Source organism: Neodiprion lecontei, chromosome 4 (assembly GCF_021901455.1).
Source record: "Neodiprion lecontei isolate iyNeoLeco1 chromosome 4, iyNeoLeco1.1, whole genome shotgun sequence".
Taxonomy (NCBI): Eukaryota; Metazoa; Arthropoda; class Insecta; order Hymenoptera; family Diprionidae; genus Neodiprion; species Neodiprion lecontei.
In genome coordinates, this window is record NC_060263.1 from 1,633,101 (window position 1) to 1,652,679 (window position 19,579).

Below are 19,579 nucleotides of genomic sequence, written 5' to 3' on the forward strand. Positions count from 1 at the left end.
GGTACCGATTCTAGACTCGTCGGTTGAAGGGTTACCGCTAATCTCTTCCCGAATAGCGAGTTGGAGAACTTACGAACGGGGAATTGTCTATCCGGAGTTACTTTGGCCGCGGGTTAATCGCCGCCAGGAAAATCCGCCTCGATTTATCACCGAAACGAGAACCGCGTGTGTACGGTTTACCCTTTGATTGCACCCTCCGACGGCTTAATTCCAACTTACGTCATTCGCCTCATCAATCTCCGCAATTGCGACATAATTCACAAACCCGTCGTTTCCATCTCGTGCAAGAAAACACGCGCAAGCACATCGGTAGACAAAATTTGTCATTTGTTTTGGCTAGAATTATTGCAAGTACAGTCTCATTGTTAGATTAGTTCATTCGGGATTTCATCATCTTTTCTGATCCTTTTTACCGACGAATACTTAGGTACAATATATATTTATAATGTCCTTTATTCCCGAGACCATAAGCGTAATAAATTGCTCGAAGATGGTTTATAGGTGGTATTCATAATCAGTAATTCTTGTTTAAGGGCGGGAGAGGTACAGTTTGGAAGGTCTAAAATCCAGTACGATTTTACCATCCATTATTCCTGGCTCTTTTTTCGACCTCGTACAGCAAGAAGAGTAGGTTTCAAAGGCAGAATAGTAAAAGAATGATAATAATTCTTCTTCTTACGCTTCCCGTAATCAGAAATCGTAGAAAAATTACACGCAGTTTTTACCGCGCGTAGGATAACGCGATTTGTAGACCGTAACGGCACTAACGAGAGGTACAAGAAATACCGAATCCTTCTGACCCTTGAATCTCCCGCGTGTCGAGCAGTGATCTCTGACGAGGAGCGAAGAACGGCTGAACCTCGGACTAAGTTTTTTTTTTTATTCAGAAATGCGCCGCAGTGGCGGTAAAAGAACCCGCACAAAACAATTTTCATGATTTTACTTACCGATTTAGCTGCCTCGAAGTCGCCTTTCCGCAGCATTTCCATTAACCGTTCATGCTCCATCTCCTCTTTGGTAACGTAGAGCTTCTCTTCCTTGGCCCTGAGCGAATCCTGAAGCAAAACGTTGTCGTAATCGCTGCTGAGAACGTCCCGCGAGTTGAAACCGTTGATCGGTGGATTAAAAACCGGTTCAATTTTCTCTGGTGGCTCGATTTTCGGCGTTATCACAACGGCTGGCAGATCCTGTTCAAACCGCAGGGTCTTCATCAGGACCGCGTTGACAACCGGCGGAATTTTCTCCTTGCCGATTTCCGGTTCCGGACGAAGAGCACCGTTCGTCAACGGCGTTTCCGGCTTCGCTTCGAGCTCCTGGTTCCCATTTTGCACGTCCTGAGAATTCACCACGCTTGGCGATTGTCGGAAAGTAGTGAAGGTGTTCCTGCCCGATTCTCCGACCTTCCCTATCCCCGACGATCTCGGAGAGGCATAAATCGTCTCGAGGTGGTTCGCGGTGCCGAACCTGGGTTCCCGGTGGTCCCCATTCTCCTTCCTCTGGTCCTCCATGATGGTCTCAAGCAGCTCACTCCGCGATCCAGCCTCGATCTCGATAAAGGCACGATCGTCTTCCGGCGGTGGGGCAAAAACCCCGCCGACCGTGGTACGCGGTTTTCCGATTTGCCGATCGCCGTAAGCCGAGACCTTTGCAGCAGCGTTCGGCCTGAGAACGTCCTCCAGGTCATCGGCATGAATGACGAGCATCGGTCGTTCGTAAATCTTCTCAATGATCTTCGGGGTCGCGTAATGAGACCGGACAACCGATTCGCTACCAAGACTGGTGGCGAAGGGCTGATCCTCCTCAGTCTGGAGGGTCGCGTACATCGCGTTGTTCGGTTTGAAGCTCGACACGGGATTCGCCTTCCTCGGTACCGGCGGGGCCCGCGATCGGCTCTCCTTCCGATCGGCGGGGGCCCGAAGCGTCGGCGCCAAGGTCGCGTCGATAACCGAGCGGCAGCTTTCTCCCTCCTTATTTGGCCGCGACTCGCCGATCGGACTCAGGCCCTTCGCGCAGGGCCCCGCGGCCTTGACTGTCCCGACTTCACCGCCGGCGGCGGCAGCGCGCTTCAACGAGGATCGCCGCGTCGGCACGGCGATGGGCCCGTTCCGGGCCTTCTCCTTATCCCTCTCCGCTTCGCCACCGGTCTTCGGGGCTTTACTCACGTTAACCGCGGCGTTTCCCCGCTGCGGGATCCGCGACGCTGTAGTTTTCGGTGCCTGCTCTTGCTGCCGGGCCCTACTCCTGTTCGCCAGGTACTCCTTGTAGGGCCCACGGCTTGTGTTCACCCCCACGCTGACTTTCTCGCGACGCACCTTCTCCTCGCTCAGCTCGTCGCAGCTCAACGTCTCAGCCCCTCCCTTAGGCTTCGCCCTTATACCCTCGGCACTCGGGGCCTTGCCGTACCCGGAGCAGCTGCTACTGTTCGACCTTACAAGAGGGCGCTCTTTGCCCCCCTTAAATCCCTGGCTCTGGCTCTGGCTGAGCCAGGCGTCGACCCTCTTCTGGACCTCGCCCTTCCGCAGAAGGATCTCGACCTCGGAGTTGACCCGATGCTGGTCAGTCTGCAGACCGATCGGCTTACCGATTTTCGCGCTAATTTTTGTCTGCGGTAAAATCGGCCCTGGTTTCGGCTTCTTCAACTTTGATGCCGCCTCCCTTTGCCTCTGGAGGTTCATCGTCGCCTCGAAATTGTTCACGTCTATGCTACCGACGTCGCTGAGACCCGACGACGGACTGTAATCGAGATCCTCGTACTGGTCGAGGATGTTGTTTACGGAGTGGGCGTCGATCGAGTTCGTGCTCTTCGACCTGTCCTCTCCGCTCGACGATTCCTGCTGCGCTCCGTTCTCCACCCCCGGACCGACTTCTGGTCGCCTCCGCGTCCCCACCGCTCCACTTCCGGCGAATGGAACGCACCCGTCCGTACGGCTCTTCCTCAGCGCCGATCGCGCCGCTCCGAGACTCTGGCTCAGACTCCGGGTCGACGGCACGCTGCTCTCCGTGCAGCTCTTCAGCAGCGGACCCCGGAAGTGGCCAATGGTAAGCCGCGCTTCCGGTTCCCCCGGAAACACTTGCAGGTTCTCCGGTGGGTAGAGAGCCGATTGGCTCGGTATCGTCGAAGCGTCATCGTCGGCGAACGGGATGCTGCCGCCTCCTGTAAGCGGCTTGAATGCGACCTCTTCGAAACCACTCATCATGGTACCAACGACGTCACATTTTGCGGGGGATAATCTGGTGGCTTGTTTTACTCGATTTATACCTTACTCCTCGGTCTGAAACAGAAATCACAAGTGATCAGAATATGTACTGAACAAAAACGGTCTTGACATTATCGTCTGGCAGTGAATTGGTGAAACTGGTCGTAACTGGTCGAGTGATTTCATCACTACCCATTAGGTTGAAACATTTTTGAACTATTTTCTTTAAGGTGCCACTTGAAAAATTTGTTACAAATACTGAAAAAAAAAAAAAAAAAAATTGTTGTAAGACCCGGAGAAGGTAGGAAAATATTTAGAGGTTACTAACAATTGTTGTAATATTTTTTATTTATTTTTATGTGCACACCTCTAAATATTTTCCTACCTCCTGCAGGTTTTACGACGTTTATTTTTCAGTATTTGTCACAAATTCTTCTAGTGGCACCTTAAAAAGAAAAATAAAGATTAAATATGAACCACCCTACCGCACATGCTCGCAACGAACCGACGAAATTACGCGTTGCCGATTAGCCACGCTAGTCACGGTTCCCCAGGTATAATAAGCATGGGTTTAACGTCCTATCAAAGCCCCTAATCGATAGGTGAATTAATTCAAACCGGATATAGGATTGAAAATGGAAACGTCGAGGTACGTGACCGGCCAAATGGAGGACAATTAGCCATGTTCGGCTCGGTTCGACCCTGAACTGGTTCGACGGATTATCAAGGTGTCTCCGTGCGAATGTGCGCGGAGGAATTGACGCTGGACAATTCGGACTCCATTGGTGATAAAAACCCTTGAGGTAAGGCTCGAAGTGCGATTGTTCGTCTTAATGGACGGTGAACCGCGCGGTCTTCTCATTGTCAGCCTTGGAAGTTCTAAGGGCCCGTTCACACGAGCCTGTGGAAGACCAGCGGCGCCGGAATGACGGTAAGAAAAAACTTTACCTCGCGCCGTTTCAAACGGGTTTCAAGTGTTGGCGACGCTCCGAGCGACTCGTCAGTTCTCTTCACTCTCAACTTCCATGTGACTGCATATATGCGTGTACGTGCCTTGTGTTCTTTTACAATTTTCAAACGTCAGAGGGTCAACTGCATTGTACCAGAGCTTCGTGACCGGTCCGACGAAAATGAAAAAGAACGAGAAGAGAGGCAGGGATATCACACTGCTTAAGGGGTTGTACTTGGTCTGGATTTTTCGAAAATTCATTCTTTTCTATTTCATTTTCGTTGTTTGCATATGCTCAAGTGCTTACAAAGCAAATATCACGTCTGTCCGACTTCTTCTTTTGTTAAAAATTAATATTTTGCTTATTCCTTCGTATTTTTCGTTTTTTCATTTCACACGATCCAGTCCAGAGATATCTCACTCACCGCAAGATGCATTAAAGAATCAAGCTTTAAAAATCATCACTTTTACAAATAAAAAATATCAGAATCAAGTTCAATGCTGCCCCAATATGTATATAAACTTTTATATTATCAAATTGAAATGTCTCTGGTTGAAATATCGCTTTTTTCGGCCTCCTAACTAGAAATAACCTCTTAAATGGATTCTACTGTAACATTTCAAAGTGAATCGCAGACCAGGTAAACGGAAACATTGATTGTTTTTTTTTTTATACATTTACGAGACTTTACTCATCGTCTTATCTGGTTCCTTCACCGGACTTCGGAATAAATGAAATACGATCAATCGGCTATTGCAAGCTGCCGCCGTTCTGATACGTATAACCGACGCGAAGATAATTAATTTTCGCCGCACATTATTAACCAACGGTTGTAATCTGAAGACAGATCAAAACCGTGTACCGGTTGTTAATCACGTGTAAACAACGAACGGGCGAGATCTAATCTCGGCGATATTGTGCAATAATTGTACCAACAACGCAGCTGGGTCCGTAAAAGACGTAGCGACGAGGTGGAATAAGAGGAATTATCGGTCAAGCATCTGTAATTGCTTTGCATCAAATTTCGGTCCGGGCCGTTGTAACCACTACAAACGACTGCTTAAATTACACCATTGTCACGGGCACTCTTGCACTGCTAAATATATATATATATCGTAATAATAACTTTGGCCCACCGGTGATGTCAGTCATCGCCAAGCTCTGCAACGTGAGTCAATTCACTTGCTAATTCTGATGTAACGATCATACACGTCTCTGTTATAACGGAGTTCGTAAAGCAGACGGTTGGATTAACGCCTAAAAATATCTCAGTGATCATCGGTTATTACCGAGTACGTCTATATATGTATACATGCATGTGTGAAGGAGAAAAAAAAGTCACGGAACAGGACGACGTCTCTTCAAACTGCAGTTCGCTATGCTTCGTTTATTTCTAGCCGGTTATTGTATGTATATATGCCTACACGTTTACACGTGCTCTATTTGCAGAGGAAGAATAAAGAGAAGGGGGGGAAAAAGGAAGATATCCACGGAGACCAACAGCGGTTTGGAAAAAGATCGAAACACATGTGGACTCTACGAAACGTCAGCGTTATAACCGAAGCAAACGGGTTCTACGGACCAACGCAGTGATCCCGAAAGATCAACGGAGTCTTTCGAACTCGTGGAGCAAAACTTTTACACTTCGCTTTACACGTAGAGGCTCTTGAAATACTTTTGGAAAGGAAGGTGTAACGTTGCTGTGAAAATTCGACGCCTTCGCGAGGAAAACGAATAAAACCAGTGAAAATTACGTTCGGAAATTTATGATTCGCAATCTGAAATTGATATCACAGGGAAGAACAGTCTCAACTGATGAAAATGAATGTTTTTTTTTTTTTTTTTATAGGTATATTGAATCTGATCAACGATTTCATTACGCCTTGAACTGTATTGTAAAGTAAAAATCTACACTCTTCTGATAGTTTAGCCAAATATGAAACTAATCGTCTCTTTGCACGATCCACATTTGAGCCTTTTTTTTGTAGTTGTTGAAAAACTTACACAGGTGAACAATAAAAAAATAAAAATTTCTCTCAGAGTTTCTAGTCAGATAAATAAATTTCGATTCTGTACATCGACTATTAACCAAAACCTTTATCTGTTACTTACAAAGCTTGTTTTTGTCTTTTTTACGTCGATAAATAAGTCTTGAAGTTTTCGGTTGATAGCTAATATGGGTGTATATTCGGAAGAAAAAGGGAAACGTTTTCGCCAAGATGCGATGGACTTTGTCGTTATTAACGCTATCAGGGGCGGTTTAACGATAGCATTATGGGAGATTAGGTTTGGGGTTTGATACGAGAAAGTCCGTACGAAAATAGAAAAAGTACGAAAAATATTAAATTTTAAACTTTGTTTATCAATTCTTTCACATTTGTACTTTATTATCAATTATCATTTTTGAATGATAGTGATTTGAATGGAAAACTGAAGTTTGTTTAATCGTTATTTACAAAAATATCCATACTGAAATATCGCGAAGAACCGGCATCATCGTCGATGTAATTTATTCGTGAACAAAGCGAGGACCGCGGCATCCTAACCATTGACGAGCATTAAAGGAGATACGTTATAAGCGTTGGGTCTTGGTAGATCGCTCATCTTGGAGCGATGAAATATACCAAGACGATTCACAGTGTGCGTACGAATTAATACTCGCTGAGGTTCGAAAGCGACGACGTACGTGATCTCACTCCCACGAATCTCCGAAAGACTGAGGTGGGGAAGATATCAGCCGGGTACGTGTGAATACTCCGTGAATGGGTATAATCTGTTCGACGTGACTGCAGACCGCGTTGCAGCATTAACAACTCCCGGCGTTGGTACCGTAGTTGACAGGAACCGAGGAAAGAACCGCACCTTATCGGGCAAAAGGTTAACACCAATTTGTTACGGAGATTAATGGGCCGTATCTCGAATCGCCGGAGTCATAACTCGGGCTCGTGACCCTCTATCCAGACTCTTTCACGAGGACGAGGAGGACGCGCCCGGGTTTAGGAGGTGTGTAAAACGCCAACCTCCCCCCTCCTCCCGGGACACACATAAGAATCTCATCCATTGCTGAAATTTACGGTCACGCAGAGTGTCGATCCTACCGAAATTCCCGCTTTTTTCCGCCGCCTCGACGTCGTCGTTACGCTCGGGATTTGATCGATCGAGAATTCGTTCCGAGAGCTTGCGGAGCTTTCTATCTATCATTCGGAGGATCGACGAATCGGCCGGAAAAATCACGACGCGCGATGTGTTTCTTAGGACAGCTTTTGTACGAGACTCCCAATCGTTGCTTCGCGTCTCCTTTTGTTTCTCTTTTTTTGTTTTTCCCATCTGAGAGGGGGCGTGCTTTACGATGTCCGGGGCAGCTGACTGACTGCGTCTAGAAGCTTTATCAAACGGCTCGTTTCATCTTTTTCCGCTCCTCGTGACTCGGTATTCTCAATTAGATTGGATGAAAATTAAACGCGAGGAAATTTACCCGGTTTCGATGTAATTCGTTAGCCGTGTTTGTGAATGATGTACGGTACGAGGGAACGAAGATAAGATAACGGAAGAGTCACGCGGCTGGACACGTGCTTACGTTGCAATACTACCGATAGAAATAGGATTTCCCCCCAGAGCCTTTTTGATACGGGTGTCAAATCTCACTCTGCTGTGCAGACGCGTGACGGAAGTGGGATAAAAAATAGCGCGTCATTGCAATTTTTTTTTTTTTTTTTAACTTTCAATTTTTCATCCATCGTAACGACAGAAATGTGAACGTGAACGGCGGATTCTGCATCGTGCGATTAGGATTCAGCATCCGCTCGAGGAGCGGAAGAAGAATCGCGGAAACGTTCGTAGATTAGAGGACGCGTTATCTCGGACTAGTTTTATGCATCGTGTGCGTGCGGAAAGCGTTAATTTCTTTTTTTTTTTTTTTTCTTATCTTTTATCTACAATCTTCCCTCTTTCACCTCCCACATTCACCATAACGCTCTCTGACTCACGATAATGGACAAGCAGAACAATGTCGGTAATTGTGATTGGACTCCAGAACGCACCGAAGCCATATGTCATGCATCAATATATTCATCATACTCATGTAAATGCGAATGCCTGAATTAAGGAAGTTTTTGATGATGAAGTCAGAAGTTGAAGAATAATTTGAAAATTTGTAACGTAGTATTTAAAAAAGAAACACGATACGGGAAATAATTATGGAGCTTTTTTTCACGCATATTTGAACTAGTTGTATACGTTGTGAAAAGTTATTGATTATATATAGATACATGCGAAGAGAATAATTTATGAACCGAATAAAAATTTGAAAAACGCAAAAGCAGTAGCGGCACGTGAACAAACAGGGAATGAATTAGACGCTTATCAATATACCGATGTTGTTTATTTGGAGCGTCTGACAATAGCCGGGGGGAAAAAAAAATGGATGAGAGGATCTAACATTCAGAAGCGCGTGAAATTCGAATTAGAAAACAGTCTGGTGGACACGATCGTTCCTTCCTCTTCCAGTTCTACACAAGGTAAATATGAAACGCATTCCGAACTAAGCTGAACTAAGCATGAAAAACGACGCGATGCAGTCCAGACCCGCAGTCTGCGATCCGGACTAGTTTTTCCTTCCGGCCAAATAAACAGTCAGTTAAATTGAAGGCAGAGAGGACAAACTTTTATATGGGATTGAAAATTCGTGATTTTTAGATGCTCAAGTACGTACCCGAGGCTTATCCCAGCATCTCAGAAAAATAGAGAAACGTTCCTAGATCCAAACGCATCGTTTTCATCGTCTCTATATCTCTCACGTAGCCGAATTATTCTCAAACTAAGAGTAACACACACAAAACTGCACCATCCACGACACTGTCAAATAAAAAAAAAAAAAAAGCAACCACCTTCCGACGATCACGCACATTTAATTACACGGGTCACACGGGGTGGAATTCATTGATCGCATTGATCAACGCGCACTGTGAACGACGAGAGTGGAGTGAACCACCATCGAGACCGGGATCGATTTTATACAATCTGAGAGTTGATCGATCCACCGCGGTTTCGAAAATCGTGAAAAGAAGAACAACGAAGAATAAGAAGAAGAAAAAAGGGAGTGACGTACGAACAAAAACCAAAACACCCAAGGGGCAAAAGACTCGGAGAGCTCTTCTCTCGGTTACAGACGCGACACGCGATGGGCCCAAGGAAGCGGCGGCGACTAGCAAGGAGTCCCTCCGAGAAATCCAGTGCCGACCGACGACCATCCGCCAGCCCCCCTCTCGTCCATCTGGGACCCCACGTGGGCCCCTCGAGAATGTGTTGGTGCGGCTGCCTGTGACCGACTCTCTTCTCCTCGTTTGCGAGGCGAACGCTTCTCTCGGTGTGGGACCGAGAGACCGGCAGTCATTAACAAAGGATAGTCTAGCTTTCCTCCTCCTCAACCTCATCCTTATAGAGACGTGTGTCAATCCCATGTGTGCGAGCAAGGTCCGTCTGTATGGTCTAGTCTCTGGTCTCTGGTCTCTTCTGGTCCAGCCGATCTTCGACGAGGACGCTGGACTACGATCGAGTGACACTTTAAATGCGTGAGAAGTTTTTGGGGCTTTGACTTTTATCCAACCTTTTTCTTTTTTTTTGAGAAGAGTAGGTATCCCTGTTCTCGACTCTAGCAATGCTGTATGTTTGTTATCTTTTCGAACCGACGCCGCAACGTTATACTTGTCTGCGACTGCGAGGGGAACAGGAAGTGTCGAAATGGAATGACAAGTTTGTCGAACGATTCTTGCGGTGGTTTCCAGGTCCCTGATATCTCGGATGTAGCAAGACGACATTGAACTGATTTTTTATCTACTCTCGTTAACATTCCACTTGATGTATCGGTACGTGAACTCGTGACTAACAATAAGAGTAACGGACAAATATGCAACCACAGCACCATTTTTTGCTGTCACAAGCATATCGAAATTTTGTTAATAACCCAATTATACAATATCGCATGCTGGACGGTGATAATTATAGGTTCAAATTATTTCAAGAGCGCAAAGTTAAGTTTATTCCGATTAACGAAGAAATGAAAACAAATGAGTAAACAACAGATATTTGCAATATGTAAAATACTGTCGATTGACTTTCAAGGGCACGGGGCCTTTTTTTGGGTCCCTGAGAGAAAGAACGAAGGTGAATTCTTTACCGAGACACGCAGGTATAAGGAAGAATGCAACTTGAACCTCTTAGCGTGAATGCAGCCGTCCTTAACTCGAGGCCGCTGGTAATAATGGGAGTGAAGAATATATTCTTTTCCTGAAGTGGATGATGCGGAGCGTCGGCGGGGCGAGTTTAGTTCCAAATTCCCACGTGAATTTCATTTCGTTTGTAGAGTTACGGACGATTATATCCACTCGCAAGCGCATGCAGGGCACGCCGCGAGTGCTCGTCGAACTCGTTTTAGTGGGCACGATTCCCTTGCGTAAGAACGTTGCTCGGCTACCCGGCATGCCTCGGGCGAAATCGACGATCGGATGCAACCTGGTTGAGCGAAATGCGCGGTAATCGGAGTGAGGAATTCACCAGGCTCGTTGGTGGGAGGTGGAGGATTTTTATCCCGCGAAGGGTTCAAAAATGAGAGCCTTACAAAAATTGCATCTCACGCGAGTGGGCGGTTAATAAGTGTTTAGAAATTGATTGGAAGAGAAAATGGTAAAATCAGGATTCGAAAACTGAGACTCAAGTCTTGCGGACCTCAAAAATAACTCCTTGACGCGAGGAGAAGAAAAAGGTCTCGGATCCTTACAATTATATCCTTTCGAAGCATACATTTTTCTTTGCAGTCAAATCTCTTGAAATTTTCATTAATCAAAATGACGTATCTAATATGAGCGAATGGGATCAATTTTTATATTTTTGGTACGCCATATTGGATTCACTGTCTTGTATTTTGAAATTCTGGCGTCGGATTCGTTTTCAGCGACCCCATAAACCCAAAATTGCCGAGTTCCACGTTTCTAATTCTAATAAAATTCCCACGATTGCATTTATTTTGATAAAATCAGGTATAGTCAACAATTTTTAAAAAATGACAGCTACATCTCAAAAATTGAATATAAATCTTGACCAACTACTTCAAAAAAGGTGTTTCGTATATGAGACGCTGTGGCGCACAAGGGATTTGGCAATGTTTGTTCAGATTCTTCAACATATCCTTAAGGGAACAAAATTTAAGAAAAAAAGTTGTAACTTCTTTTTTGTTCCCTAAGCGAAAAATCGGGGCAAAGTTCGCCGACCCTCTCGTCAATCCAATGTTTAAAATCATGCGCATTCGCATAGTTGGAGTGCAGGTTGGCAGAGGCGTAATTATGTAGTTACTGCAGAGCTGTCATCCGGTTCTCGACGTTTTGTTTTCTTTTTTTCTTCTCTATTTTCTTTTTGTCCGCTGCCGTACCTCTATGCGCTGTTTTTGCATTATATTTTTGAAACCTAATTGCGAACCTTGTCCCCCGTTCCATATCTCGCACAGCTGCAAGCTCACTCCGTAATTTCCTATGCAGTTGCGCTTTTTATGCATATATGTAAGAGAAACAATAACGCTACTCTCGAGGCAGTGCGAAGCGACGAAAGATTTTCATTCGCTAAATTAGCTGCTCCATAATTTCACAAGACTCGAGCTTTTCCAACTCGGTTCTCATTTCTTTTACGGCACGTGTATTACATTCACAGTGATATCGCGCCTGATCGTGACTGGTCTGAAGGTAAATGAAATCACGTAGCTCAGTTTCTGGTCCTCGTCTTGCAACACTCAGAGGCTGCGTAACGATTCTTTCAACTTGTTGTCTGCATCGCGGGGGTCGATATCTGTAACATCCACTCACTGCATGGGTGAAAATTTAACAAGGTGATAAAAATTAATGGAAATCGTGATCGGAATGCAGGGAGGCAAAAAATCTTCTCGAAGTATCCAATTAACGGTGAAATAAGAACCTGCTACACGCGGCTGGATAATTTCAGGATTATTTGATCCTGAATTTCCGAGTCGCTCGCTCCTCAATCTTGTAGTCCAGTCGAAATTGGTCGAATAAAAAATATTTAGAATATAGCTGCATCCTTGTGTACAAGGATTTTCGAGCCTCAGAAACTCAAATCTGAAGTCATTTTTAAGCTGCATAGCTGGCGTTTCGAAAAAAAAAAACAGTAAGATTTGATATTTTTTGCGTTTTCCTCAAAAACTGCTATTGATAGATGAAAGATTACTTGACCATCGTGTAGAGCGAAAAATTCTACATCGAATTATGTCCTCATATTTCGAAACGGAGTCGCTTTGATAAATGAGAAAAAAAGAAATTCTGTTTATCGACGGAGTCTGGGGAAGTTTGGTCAAATAGTTTTTTATCTTAATTTGTTAATCCAACTTTGCTTCCGACATGTAAGGACGTAATTCGATGTAGAATTTTCCACTCTACACGATGGTCAAGTAATTTTCGATCTATCGATCGCAGTTTTTGAGAAAAACGCAAAATATGTCAAATTTTACCGTTCGTTTGAAACGCCGACTATGCAGCTCGAGAATAACTTCAGATTTGAGTTCCGGGCTGTCGAAAATCCTTGTGCACAAATATGCAGACCCATCCCGAACATTGTTAACTGAGACCTACTTTGGCTGAATTACGCGGGGTCGAACATTTTTTGCCTTCTCCCTCTCTCTTTCCATTTTCACATTATTATTTGATCTGCAGGGATCAGTTGGCAGAAAAAAAACTCGTCTGAATTCGAAATGGCATGCGTCTTCGATTTCGCAATCGCTCTCTCATGGATCCCAGTGGACCAATTCAAGCCGGCTCTCAGCAGCTCAAGGCCCCGGTTAGAATCTCGAGTTATGCGAGTTTGTCCGGGTTCGAAACGACGAGATTTAACGGTCCGGATCACCGAGGACGAGTTTACTTTCTTGTTGAGATAATCGTAAAAAGTTGAAGTGGTTTTATACATAATAATTCGTTCCTATCGTCCTGCAATCCCTGAGAGCATTCTAACCGATCGGTATAATTATGCATCTTTTTCCTTACCCCGCACGATGAATCCGTAATCATTTCTAATTATGCAATTTTATCGCCGATCTCCATTCCGAACATTCGTTTTACTGCAACAGTTTAATCTCTTTCCTTAATTTCTTTTTCCTCCCTGAAACTTATATACTCTTCTCTCTCCCGTAGGCAGACACGGGCTTGAAAATTTCGAGATGCTCGGCTAAGTTGAACAAATATTTAACGATAATTAAAATAATCACCGAGTTTGGTCGCCGGCAGCAGCAGCCTCTCGACGTGCGATGAATGAGCTGGGTGTATATCGCGTGTCTAATCGAGGCCGAGTTTTTCTCCCTGTTTGAATAACGAATACACACACATATATACATATATATATATATACACATATATTATAGTATATATATATATATATCCTATAACGATAATGACAAGACGCTCTGAACCACACGCGTGTGTATGCTGTAATATAATAACGGCTCTTCTCATTCATCCCGATCTATTTTTGTGCCTATAAAATATCACCGAGTGATCCACTTGGCCCGGATAAACGTTGCCGATTGTCGTCAGCTCGTTTGACACGCCATTGCTGCTACTAAGATGAAATTCAATTAAAGTATCAAGCGCGGGACAAATTGCTCGTTGAAGAACGGATACCATACTCTGATCACAGCGCTCTCCTCGTCTCGAGTGTCAATTGATTCCCGGATAAAGCTCGATTCGCGAAATAATATTCCACCGGTCGTGAAATCGGCGGTGAAAAATCGTCAATTATACCATTCGGAAATTTCAAGCTTGTCTCGAGGAGACGATGAGAGCGGAATCCGACTAGACGATCAATCCGGATTCATTAAAGTCTCTATGGAGAGTTTAGTTGGCTGAAAGAGCTTTCAATTGACGTCGCAAACGTCGATTGAAACACGCTCTTTGACGCCTGTTATTTTATCCCTCTGATCGCCAGCTTTGCGTATGCAGACGGCGTGAAGATCTTAGATTATGTGGCCCGCAGGGCGGAAAGAGAGAGAATCCTCTCTTCCACTCTTTTGTTTTTCTCTCTCTCGTGTACCGAGAGGCGTGAGACGGAAGCTTGGCAGCTTGCAGGATGCCGTTTACGACAATTTTCGGAGCCAGCCAGCCACTGTCGGTACAAAACGGAGCTGAATAAGGGCTTCCGATTTCCAAGCTTATTTTATGCATTTTGCATTTCATTTCCCACCATGCCATGAGCGTTCCGCGTCTGTTTCAGCCGCAAACCGCGAAACACGAATCGGCATCACGATTCTCATGATCGTGATGATGCACCTTTCCCGAATGCGGTCGAACCGTGCACTGCGGATGCAAAGATGCAGTGACCACGATTCGAGAAGAAGAAGAAGAAAACAATAATCACGAAGAAATTCTTCGACCGGATTTTAAACTCGAGTTGAAATTTTTTTTTTTACATTCCAACAAAAGGAAACGTTCGACTTAATTATTAACTATCAACTAATAATCAACTTGGAACGTTGCGTTGCTCGGTAGAAGGATTTAATTCTGTCTGTAAATATAAAACGATAATCAATCGATACGAGTCTCGATATAAAGCTTCTAATTTTCCAATCCCTGTCACTTATTTTGCCCAGACAATAATTGCGTGAGAAAAATTATACATGTATTTTTGTATATTATAATAATATCGATCATTTCGCAAGCCCGTTGCGCGAAATTATTCTCATCTGTATACCGTGGAAAGTTTTCGAGAGTTAGAATGTTGAAATATGTATGTATTGCGTATTGTACATGTGTATATATATACATATATACCTATGCACAAAGCCAACGCCCAGAGAAGGTCTCGAAGAATAAAGTTAGTATCTAGTTTTGGGTTAATCGCGACGCCCGGAGAGCCGGCAGCGCCTTTTCCTCTGATTGTTAAGCCCCCGGGGGAGCTTCGCCAGGATTACGCAAGTAAGAATGAACCGAGCTCTCGGGTTAGTCGCCCGCACGCCGGGATTTTCATCTCTCTGTGAGGAAAGAAGGAGACGAAAAGCGAAACGTCGGCGAGCAGAGAGAGAGAGAAAGAGAGAGAGAGAGAGAGAGAGATATGCGATTGGTTCGAAAAACCGCTTCTTTCCCCCGTTCGCGGCTCGAGATGAAGAAGGAAAAATCCGGCTGCATCCAGACGCCACCGACTTGTGGTTTACGCCCTTCGTCAAGCCCTCGAGAAGGCTCGTGAGCCAAATATTTATACACTTACCGTGGCCGCCTTTGGTGATCCTGTTAGGTCGGGGGAAAGTACACAAACTCGAGTGCATGCTGCATCGGTGAGCCGAGGGAAGAGAAAAATTCGATGCATTTCGATGATTTTGTCAGGAGATGATCGCACCTTGGGTGGTTTGTAGGATTGTTACGTTGGCAAGGTACGGGGATCTCTTTAAAAATACTGTGTAGAAAATAGTGGGAAATTTGAATACGGAACTGGGTTGAAATTCCGAAAGTTGTAAAGGTCCGAAAACGACAAAATCCGAATTTTTTTATGGCGATACTCGAAGTAAAGAAATCAAACTTTGACGAAACGTCAAAGTTTCGAATTGGCCGAAAATGAGTAAAATTTGAAAATCTAAAACATCGAAATTCCGAATGATCCAAGATTTTCAGTTTTGTGAATTTCCTCGACTCGATGAATCACTCCTCGACGTCTGATCTTATTCAAAAGAAGATACTCCAAAAATTCATTGAAAAGTTTTTTTTTTTTTATCATTTCGGTATCGCTGAAGATTCAATTTTACAACACAGCATCGTTATTCATTATAATTACGATTAACAAACATGAAGAAAGAAAATCTGTTCCAGTAACTTCGTAGAAAATGAGACTGAAATCAAAGACTCAATTTTTCAACAATTCCGATTCGATTTGAACGAGCTTTCGCGTGTAATTCCAGTCCTTTCAATTTTTCTCCCGCTCGAAATCGATCCTCGTAGCTTACGGATAAAGTGATTGACACAAAGTAGCCTTTTGGCCAACCAGCCTCTCCGATACGATCGGATGTTGACGTTTCACGCGCTTCGTAGTTTTATCGCCTGCTCCTCGCGGCTCGTGTGAGTTACACAAGCCTTGACTGCGCGCATCCACTCCCCCATTTTTTCCCTGCCCTACGGCTCCGGGTTATCTGCAGCTTCCGTTGTGTGTTTTTTCTTCTCTCGCTCGTGTTTCCTCGCTTTTTACGGATTCCTTTTTTTTCCCACTCTCTTTCGCTCATTTTTTCCCTTCGTTTTACAGCTCGGCTCTTTATACCCGTAATCGCAGTTTTGCGCCGCAAGCTTCTATACGCGGCAAAACTTTAACGGAGCTTCCCATTGTTCTCTATTCCTCGTCGATGCGATGCTTGTTCGGAAACTCGATCGCTGCCTCCTTTATACCTTCTCCATTCTATGTCGAAAACGCGGCCATCGACTCCGCTCATTTTCCACCGTTTAATTCTCACCACCGATATCCAATCGCCCGGTTTCAAGGTCACGTAAATACGATTCTATCTTGTCACAAAAATTTCTAAACCTCACTTTCTTACTACTTGAATATTACTCTCTCACGAATAAGTTCGTAAATAGGAATACGAATTTGTTGCAAGTATATCCGAAGCTTAAATTTATTCTTCAAAAATTTCAGCACCAAGTTATTCTTCGTTACATTCAAATCGAGTCATTGGAATCAGTTGGTTGGATAAATTTGTCATGTTTCGTCAGAGTTTAATTTCTCTACTTAAAGTTTCGGCATGAAAAAATTTGGAATTCGGCGTTTTCGGAACTTTTCAAATTCCGAATTCCAATCCCACCTCTCGAATACATCCCATTATACAATCTTGATGAAGCTTAAGTATAGTCAAATTTGAACTTCACGAAGTACCTGTTCACGTTTTCATTTTCGATCTGCATAACGCGATGTAGTAAAATCACGAAGTACTTTAGGCCGCGACCATGTGTTTGACGGTTTTGCGCTCTCTCGATTCAATCACAGAGAAAGAGAGAGAAGGAAGAGAGGCAAAAACGTTCAAGAATAAGAAAGACAAGAAACGGCGAACAAAAATCGTCAGCCAGAGAAAGCAATGGCACAATTTCACGCCCCTTGAGTTTCACAGAGAATCATTCTATTCCGTTCTACAGCAACAGCGATTCACGGGTTCAAAATTGAATTTTATATTTATATACCTACACCGGTGCCTGAGGGGAAAAATTTTCAACCAAAGGATATAAATGAAACCGAACTTATTTTTACTAATTCATGGCTTACGTAGTAACAGCGTCGCTTCTCCTGTCATTCAAGATGCAATTTTTACGTAAAATTTATCTTCAACTTCGCAAGATTCCTTTTTTCTCTCTGCTTCTCCAGAACTCCGAACGAAAACGATTTCACCAGAGTATGTAAAACGAATTCACTATCAATACGTAAATTTTTCAAATATTAAAAAAAAAAAAATATATGAAACAATATCACAAACAACTTCAGACCCATAAAATACAGAACCAAAAATCGATGTAACAAATTTTCCTTTAGTTGAATATTTTTTTTTACCCACAATGCCCGACTCGAGCCAATCGTAACGTCTCGATCTATAAGCCTAATTATTTAAGGGAAAAGTGGGGCGAAGATGGGAAACAGAAAATCAGGAATAAAGTTCTGTAATTTCGTTTGTCTTTGCGGAGCTTTATCGAGACTTCGGTGGATTGGCGTCGTTACGAACTTTACGGGTTCTCAATTCCCTCCGCAGCGGTACGAAATAAGGAATGACTAACGAGCATCGATCTGCCGGCAGGGAAAACGGGACAAGACGATCCGGCTCAAAACGTTCAAAATTTCCCGAATAATTCACTAAATTTCGTATAAATTTGCGCGACGATTTCTCCCTTCGGAAAAAGCGGCTAATAATAAATCGGCAAAGTAAGGATCGTACGTGTATTTAATCGAGTGTATAATTACATATTTATTATAGTTGCGAAACGCGATTACACGTATCGACGATCACTCTTGGTCAGGAAACTGGACGTTGAGGCAGATTCCCTTAGGTTTCAGGGATATCTCTTCGCTCCTGAGAACCTCTTCCGCGTCCGCGAATGTTCGCATAAACTGATTGCTCGGATAAGTCCGCGCAGGTTTTAGCGGCTTCTTGTTAAATCCGTTATCGATCAGCCAGTGCTGGAATAAATTGTCCCAATTGACTTCCACGGTATCCAAAAAACGTGAAATTTAAGGGTTGACGCGGGATTCGCGCGAAATAAATCCGCAGTAATAAAATCATCCTGGCTTGAAAAATCACGTTTTTCATTTTTATAACTAGGAGTAAATGTGATTATTATTCATGGTTAGTTTGATAGAAATTCGTGCGAAAAAGAGAGAGAGAGAGAGAGAGAGAGAGAGAGAGAGAGAGAGAGAGAAAATGGCAAAGAGAGAATAAGAGAAGCGGTTGTAATGTATCGAAGGTCTCAAGACTTTACGAGATGTCGTAAATTTTCTGACGAGATGAAAACTTCGTTTTAAATGACATCCCGAGGAGTAATTTTACTTTTGAAACAACAGTTTACTCGCAAGAGCTGGGCAACGATTAACTCCCCCCCACCAAAAATTTTCCCCATCCAGCCCTCTTTTCCGCAGCGGAGTTTCCTCGATCCGAGTAGCGAAACGCCCCCCGCGGAATAGCCACGTTTTCACACTGTTTTATACCCCTCCTACGATGAAAACGAGAGACGGGGTGTGTATATTATAATATTCCGGAAATGAACCGTTCTTCCCGTTTCTTCTCGTATAATATTCAGCGTTTTGTTTCTCACGACGATAAAAATGAAAATAAAAAGAATAATGAACGAGTACAGAAACGGACGTCAAAAAAAAAAAAAAAAGACCCGAGGCAAAGCGAGCGTGAGTTACACGAAAACTTTTCCACCAGCTTTTGACTGCCATTCTTCGCTCTTTCTTTACCAAAAATATTCTCCATGCATTGTGTATTAATTTATAGAAAGGACGTTTTCCACTACCAATAAAAAAAAAAAAAAACAGAAAACAAAAACGGCTACACTTTTGAATCACCGTGCATAAATAAATCTTAAACAAAATCTCACGCTTCTTTCTCGTATTCAAAATCTGATACAAATGTGCACGATACATGTAAAAACCGAGTTTCGAGGGGTAAAAACAGCGTTTATATTATTTCGCAGATCGAAATACAGCCAATAAGGGATCCTCGCAAAATTCCCCGCCGATGGAGATATGCAAAGCGTGATGGAGAAAAAAAATAATGTGCGTATGTATATTTATTAGAATTCGAACGAAAGAATCAGAGATAGTGTAGAGGAAAGAAAATGCTTCTGAACCGCGCAATTGAAGCCTGTTTCGAATTTTGTAAAATTCCGCGATTTATACTGTTAATATAGTGTAATGGAAAAATTA

The 19,579-nt window shown here is 43.7% G+C and overlaps 2 protein-coding genes across 2 annotated transcripts in view; both read right to left on the minus strand.

Annotated features, from left to right (window-relative positions):
• Window positions 1–9,335, minus strand: part of LOC107221964 — a 72,163-nt gene extending 62,828 nt beyond the window's left edge. The window contains exons 1-2 of the mRNA XM_015661151.2: window positions 8,859–9,335; window positions 948–3,272 (exon numbers count right to left, since the gene is read on the minus strand). Of these exons, the coding sequence (XP_015516637.1) occupies window positions 948–3,197 (2,250 nt within the window). The 5' untranslated portion in view covers window positions 3,198–3,272; window positions 8,859–9,335. The remainder of the gene's footprint in view (window positions 1–947; window positions 3,273–8,858) is intronic.
• The window catches only part of LOC124293848 (hapless 2), a 34,737-nt gene that overhangs the window by 5,473 nt on the left and 9,685 nt on the right, over window positions 1–19,579 (minus strand). The window contains exons 13-14 of the mRNA XM_046736433.1: window positions 18,138–18,331; window positions 9,472–9,481 (exon numbers count right to left, since the gene is read on the minus strand). Coding sequence (XP_046592389.1) covers window positions 18,158–18,331 — 174 coding nt within the window. The 3' untranslated portion in view covers window positions 9,472–9,481; window positions 18,138–18,157. The remainder of the gene's footprint in view (window positions 1–9,471; window positions 9,482–18,137; window positions 18,332–19,579) is intronic.